This window comes from Prionailurus bengalensis, chromosome A2 (assembly GCF_016509475.1).
Source record: "Prionailurus bengalensis isolate Pbe53 chromosome A2, Fcat_Pben_1.1_paternal_pri, whole genome shotgun sequence".
Classification (NCBI taxonomy): domain Eukaryota; kingdom Metazoa; phylum Chordata; class Mammalia; order Carnivora; family Felidae; genus Prionailurus; species Prionailurus bengalensis.
In genome coordinates this window covers 15,275,985-15,283,091 of record NC_057348.1, presented here as the reverse complement: position 1 = coordinate 15,283,091, position 7,107 = coordinate 15,275,985, and the positions used below count along the sequence as shown (strand labels likewise).

The 7,107-nt window shown below is 55.3% G+C and overlaps 1 protein-coding gene across 1 annotated transcript; it reads left to right on the top strand.

The window, feature by feature from the left end:
* The first annotated feature begins 3,507 nt into the window (after nt 1-3,507).
* On the top strand, nt 3,508-5,379 carry TMEM158 (transmembrane protein 158). The gene has a single exon (XM_043587210.1). The coding sequence runs from the start codon at nt 3,823-3,825 to the stop codon at nt 4,729-4,731; it is 909 nt and encodes a 302-aa protein (XP_043443145.1). The 5' UTR covers nt 3,508-3,822; the 3' UTR covers nt 4,732-5,379.
* Nucleotides 5,380-7,107: the final 1,728 nt, after the last annotated feature.

The following is a 7,107-nucleotide window of genomic DNA, read 5'->3' as shown; positions in this document are numbered from 1 at the left end:
CATGGGGCGCAATCCCATGAACCCAGAGATCATGACCTGAGCTGAAATCAAGAGTCAGACACTTAACCCACTGAGCCATTCAGGCACGCCTATAATTCTCTTTTTTTTTTTCAGAAGTAATTGTTGCACGTTTTAGGGAGTATGCAAAACGCAAAAAAGAATAACTATGGGGCACCTGGGTGGCTCATGGCTCAGTCAGTTAAGCATCCGACTTTGGCTCAGGTCATGATCTCGTGGTTATGGGTTCAAGCCCTGCATGGGGCTCTGTGCTGACAGCTCAGGGCCTGGATCCTGCTTTGGATTCTGTGTCTCCCTCTCTCTCTGCCCCTCCCCTACTTGTGCTCTGTCTCTCTTTCTCTCTCTCAAAATAAATAAACACTTAGAAGGAGGAGGAGGAGGAGAAGGAGGAGGAGGAGGAGGAGAATTATGCACATACAGAAAAGTAGAGACCAGGTAGCTCGGGTTCTCATTGTTTCCTCTGCTGATTCCCAACCTTTATATAATGCAGTTGTAATGCAATATACTAAATATGTTTATAACATATGATACAATATGTTATATGTTTTTAATGTTTTTAAATATGTAACTCTTTTATTATTCTGTAAAGGCAACAAAACAGACAGATGACATTTTCCCTTATTTAATGCCACAAAGTCATATTATTGTTTATATACGTTACATACCCATATTATCACAAATGGTACAAAGTCATATTATCTCATATATAAATACTATATAGCTGATCATGAATTAGGGGTGTAAGCCAAACAATGTATTCCTCTGTTAAGTAAAAAAAAAATACACACAGGGGTGCCTGGGTGGCTCAGTCAGTTAAGAGTCCGCCTCCAGCCGTGAGTTCGAGCCCCACATCAGGCTCTGTGCTGATGGCTCAGAGCCTGGAGCCTGCCTCAAATTCTGTGTCTCCCTCTCTCTCTGCCCCTCCCCTGCTCACACTCTGTCTCTCTCTCTCAAGAATAAAAAACATTATATATAATGTATATACATATACATTATATACAATATATGTGTGTGTATATATATTATATATAATGATCATAGCAGGATGTTGTGAACTTGAACTGAAGGACTGGAGGAAGGAAATCACTGTGTGTATAAGACAGCACTTTGGACTTGGTTTCCAAAATAATTTTCACCCCCTTAGAAAACATAAATATCCAAAGACGGAATCCTCACAGAAATCAAGAACAAATCAATTTGAGCTAATTTCAAATACAAGAAAGAGTGTGGCACGGAATATAAGCCGTGAATATAAGCACAGACTATCCGCCATATTGTAGGCAGGTTAGAACATATTCGCATACGCTTATAAAACACGCATCTGACACAAAGAAACTCAACTGACAATTTTTCTCAAAATAAAAGAGATTTGCACCAGATCCTCTAACTCACCTACAGACTTTGGAACCCCACCTCCACAAGGTGACATGGCACTAATTCTGAGCCTCTGCCTACCCTGTGAGGTCCTCGTCTCATTGCTGGTGACACAGTAGTCAACAGGACAGAAACCAACTTCACTGTTTACCTTTTCTTCCCCAATTCCCACTGTCCAAAAAGAAGGCAGATCAATCTAGAGTTTCAGTCCCTCTGAGGGAGGGTGAGTGTCGGACCTCTGTGGCATGTGCTGGAAACGAGGCCAGGAGGCCGGTGGCCAGAACACGGGGCTACGGTGATATGACTTTGCAGCAAACTGCTTGCCCTCCCCGCCCCCCCCCCCAAGCAGATCTTTGTCTTCTCCCTCTGCTGCTGCCTTCTCTGCTGCACAGACAAAACCAGGGAGCCCCCACCTCTGGCCAAAACCCTAGAGAGCGTCACCCACTATTGTACACAGTGGCCAGGCTTAGAACGCACCCCTTGAAGACTGGGCCTCTCTCGGCCCTCACATCACCTGACGTTCTGGGGCTGTTCCCAGGCCCCCCCTTGCTCAGTTCCTGACATGCAAGGCTTTTAAAGGAAGAGTAATTTTTAATAGAAACATGAAAATGCACATCATTCTCTCTGGGAGCATCACTTCCCAGCAGAAAAGTGATGAGGGCTTAAACAAAAGGAGAGTCCTAGTCCCTCGGGGAAATGTATCATTTCTATAGAAACCAAGGACCCTTCCAGACAGCCAGTTCTGGCAGGACTAATAGTAAGGACATCACAGCAGCCACCACTGGACCCGGAAGCACTTCTGTGGACAGACAGATGGACACTGGGTTGGGTGCATTTATCCTAGCATCCCTGCTGGGCAGGTACCACCGACCTCACTGTTCAGATGGGGAAACCAAGGCCACGTCAGAATAATGACTTGCCCAGCTGGAAAGAGGCCAGGTAGGTTCAGATATTTTGAGGCTGTTTTTACATCTTTCTCAACCTGATTTTACTCGTTGTTAGAAATAATGCACAGCCTCCAGAAATGTCATCAGCCATGACGCCTAGCAATATAGTTCCGTTCAGGAAACTCACCTCAGTGAGGCCCACTTTGCTGACTGCTTCCTGCCGGTGGGTCCCTCCACGGCTTCCAGCCTCAGAAAGAGTTGGTGCTCAGGGAGCACGATGGCTTTAAACCATAGGTCATTCTCTTGGAGGGCATCAGTGATTTGCCCGCCAAGTGTAAGAGGCCAAATTAACTAGGAAAGTGTTCTTAAAATATAACTGGTTGTGGCTCCTTATTCTTGACAGGCCTCTCCCAACCTACTGTCTGTCCTAAAAGGGATGAACTGTCCCTTGACACGGACTGTACAGACAAATGCTCCTCTGCCGGCCAGGTGGGGGCCCTGCACGGGAGCAGCGGCTTCCTGGGAGTGAAACACCCCTTCGGGACCCCTCCCTCGGAGCCGCAAGGCTGCGAGGCTCACATTGCCGCCAGCCCATCCCCACCCGAAACTCGTATGGAGTTCCTGGTGTTTTCCTCCGGGTTCTGCTTGCCTTGAGAATACCAAGTGGGTCTAACGTGTCCGAGGCGTATTAAAAAAGAAACTCTGCAGATTTGAGATTGATTTTAAGAGACATCGTGGAAAGGCAGAAAGCCTAGTGGCCCGGAGTCCTGTTCCTGGCTTGTGGGGTGGCCTGGGAGGTGAGGGGGGGGGGGGGGATGAAGAGGAGGGGGGGAGGCGTCTCTCGGCCTCAGTTTCCCCTTCTGTAAAACAAGAGGGGTCCGGGTGAGCACTCGCAGGCTCAGCCCTCGGCGTGACCAGGGGATGCGAGGACGCAGTTGTCCCACGGCGCCTCCTCCGCCCGGAGTCGCACGCGTGGGCAAGCTCCCCGCCCCGCGGCCGGGCTAACCGTCCCCGCCCCCTTCCCCACCCCCGCCCCGCGCGGCTCCCGCAACCCGCCGCTCCGCCCCGGGCCGGGCCGCGCGCAGGCGGCAGGGTCCCAGGCCGACACCCCGCGCGCGTCCCGCCCGGCCCGGCGCGTGGAACCCCGCCCTCCCCCGAGTCTCGCAGCCGGGCGGGCGGAGGGCGGGCCGGGGCGGGGCGCGCGGGAGGCGGAGCCGAGCCGGGGAATCCTGCTCCGGGCGAGCGCCGGGCCCTGCAGAGCAGCCCGGCCGTCCGAGGGCCCCCGCGTCGGGGGCGGCGGGGAACCCCAGACGCAGCCGGGCCGGGGAGGGATCCCCGTGCCGAGCGAGCCGCCGCCGACGCCGCCGCCGCCGCCGCCTCCGCCGCCTCCTCCGCGCCGCCCCCGCGGGCTGCCGGGTGCCGGGCGCGCCCCCACTCCGCCCGGCCGCCAGCTCCCGCGGTCCCGCCGTCCGCTCGCCGGCCAGTCGTCCGTGCGCCATGCAGCCGCCGCCCGCCCCGCGCGCGTAGGCGCCCGCCGCAGGCCATGCTGCTCCCGCTCGCCGCGCTGCTGGCCGCCGCCTGCCCGCTGCCGCCCGCCCGCGGCGGGGCCGCGGACGCGCCGGGCCTCGGTGGGGCGCCCCCCAACGCCTCCGTCAACGCGTCGTCCGCGGGCGAGCCCGCCGCCCCGCGGCTGCTGGCCTCCGCGGCGCCCGGGCCCCCCGAGCGCCCGGGCCCGGAGGAGGCGGCGGCGGCGGCGCCGTGCAACATCAGCGTGCAGCGGCAGATGCTGAGCTCGCTGCTCGTGCGCTGGGGCCGCCCGCGGGGCTTCCAGTGCGACCTGCTGCTCTTCTCCACCAACGCGCACGGCCGCGCCTTCTTCGCCGCCGCCTTCCACCGCGTCGGGCCGCCGCTGCTCATCGAGCACCTGGGGCTGGCGGCCGGCGGCGCGCAGCAGGACCTGCGCCTGTGCGTGGGCTGCGGCTGGGTGCGCGGCCGCCGCCCCGGCCGCCTCCGGCCCGCCGCCGCCGCCGCCGCCGCCGGGGCGCCCACCGCGCTGCCCGCCTACCCCGCGGCCGAGCCCCCCGGGCCGCTGTGGCTGCAGGGCGAGCCGCTGCACTTCTGCTGCCTGGACTTCAGCCTGGAGGAGCTGCAGGGCGAGCCGGGCTGGCGGCTGAACCGCAAGCCCATCGAGTCCACGCTGGTGGCCTGCTTCATGACCCTGGTCATCGTCGTGTGGAGCGTGGCCGCCCTCATCTGGCCGGTGCCCATCATCGCCGGCTTCCTGCCCAACGGCATGGAGCAGCGCCGGACCACCGCCAGCGCCGCCGCCGCCGCCGCCGCCGCCGCCCCCGCCGCCGTGCCCGCGGGGACCACCACCGCCGCCGCCGCGGCCGCGGCCGCCGCCGCCGCCGCCGCGGCCGCAGCCGTCACCTCGGGGGCGGCGGCCAAGTGACCCGCCCCGCTCCTCCCCGCGCCCGCCCTGTGTCCGCGCTCTCGGGTGCCTTTCCCGCCGGGAGGCTCGGCCGGTGTGCTTCGTGCTGTCGTGACCGTTAGTTCTTCTTCCGGGGAGGGGGCCGCCGGAGGGGGCCCAGCGGGGTGGCCCAGCGGGACGCGGGCGGCGCTTCTGGTTCCGAGGGGGCAGGGGCAAGGTGGGAGCCGCGCAGCTCGGAAGACGGAGGAGGGAAATGGGGCCCTTTCCCCTCGGTTGCATCCCCCTGCCCTCCCTCCCCGCACCCACGTGCCCTATATTCATGGCAGAAAATGACCAAATCCTGTGTATTTGTTTTATATATTTAATAACTGTTTTAAATGAAAGTTTTAGTAAAAAAACAAAACAAAACAAAATCAAATTGCTGTTGCTGTAGGAAGAGAAGCTCTTTGTATCCAAACCTAGTATTTGAAGTTTCTTGGTTTTTTTTAATTTATTTAAAGGTGGGGGAGGGGGGAGGCATGGGAAGGATTTCACACCCACATATTGTTACCGCTGAAAATGAACTTTATGAACCTTTTCCAAGTCGATCTATCCAGTGACGTGGCCTGGTGGGCGTTTCTTGTACTTCTGTGGTTTTTTTTTGGCTTTTAATACAGACATTTTCCTCCAGAGATGCGTATGTAGCTTTTTTCTTCATTTGATTTAGGAAGAGGAATCCAAGAATTACAAGATGTTGCCCTGAAATGTGAGGGAGGGACTCTCCAAAGTCAGAGAGGGGCTCCTGCTGCCTGGCTGGCCTGGCTGGGAGAGGCGGGAGATGGAAACTAACCGTGTTACTTACCCTGAGGGCAATTTCACCTTCTACCCCAGCTGCCCGCCAACACCCACCCCCACCCCACCCCTCAGCCTCATTGACGTTTGTCATGGTGGCACACAGGGTTTTCTGTCGTTTGCCTTTTTGTCCCCTGCCTCACCATCTGCGAAACACCCAGTAAAATACCAAAATGGTAAAATCAATCATTCCCCTGAACCAGGTATCTATCCTTCACGGAAATGACTCACTTTAAAAAGCAAGAAGCAGGTCCTTTTCGTATGTGTAAACCTTAGCATATGAGCACATTCCAAAACCTAGTTTGCAAACCTGAGGCTTTATGTTGGCATTAATAAGATTTTTTTTTCCCCCTAAGGTAAGCTCGGTGACTGCTGGACAGTGGTTTCAGATCCTTCCCAGTTTTCAGAAGCAGAATAAATGAAAAGTCCTTAAAGTGGCCTGACGCAAAAACCATTTTAAAAGCCTTTAAAAAAAGATTTCCAAAGCTACTTTCCCTTGCTCTCCTTTCTCCCCATTTTTGAGTGAATACCTTATACTGGTCTAGAGCTGTAGTTCTCAAAGTGGGGTCTCTGGACCGGCATCATGAGTATCAGCTGAGAACTGGTCAGAGATTTAAATCGGGGCTCCATCCAGGACCGACGGAATCAGAAGCTCTGGGTGGGGACCAGCAATCCGTGTTTTAACAAGCACTCCCAAGGGGTCCTGATGTCTTTCGAGTTTGAGAACTGCTGTATGCTAGTGGAAGGGAACCTTCGAAAGATGTAGCCTCCTTTAATCTTGAGATGTATCTATTATATCAAAGAAATGAGACCCCCCCCCCTTTTCCACAGGAATCTGAAGGAGAGGATCCAGGGCTATCTCTTGCCGAGGCCAGCCACGAGAGAAGGGGGTGAGGGTGACAGCCTTCCCCTACTCCAGATCCAGATGTTGAAGTTCAATGTAATGCAAACCCATTAGCCTCACAAGTCACTGCAGATCTTCTTATGCCCCAAAGCCAAGGGGGTATGCGAGCTGCCCTCTTTTTTCAGCCCTGGGGTATCTAACAGGAGAAAACCAGTAACTGCTAACCTTGGTCAATTTTCATATAATCACGGTGTTTGTAATTCTCGAAGTCACATTAAGGATTCCTGGCAACACACACATACACACACACACACACACACACACACACATGCTCTTTCTCTCTCTCTCTCCCTGCTTTTTCCCAAGATGGAAACTAAGGGTCAAAGAGGTTCAGCATTTTGCCTTCAATCACAACTACATGATTGTGGAGGCAGACCTGAGACTAAACCTTCAGTTAAGTGTCCAGCCCTTGATTTCAGCTTAGGTCATGATGTCACAATTTCGTGAGTTTGAGCCCCGCATCAGGCTCCGCGATGACAGCACGGAGCCAGCTTGGGACCCTCTGTCTCCCTCCCTCTCTGCCCCTCCTCCGCTCACACTCTCTATGTCTCTCTCCAAATAAATAAAAACACGTAAAAGCTATGCATATATGTGTATAACATATGCACACACTCTATATACATACATGCATACATACATAGGATGGGCCCTAATGAATACTT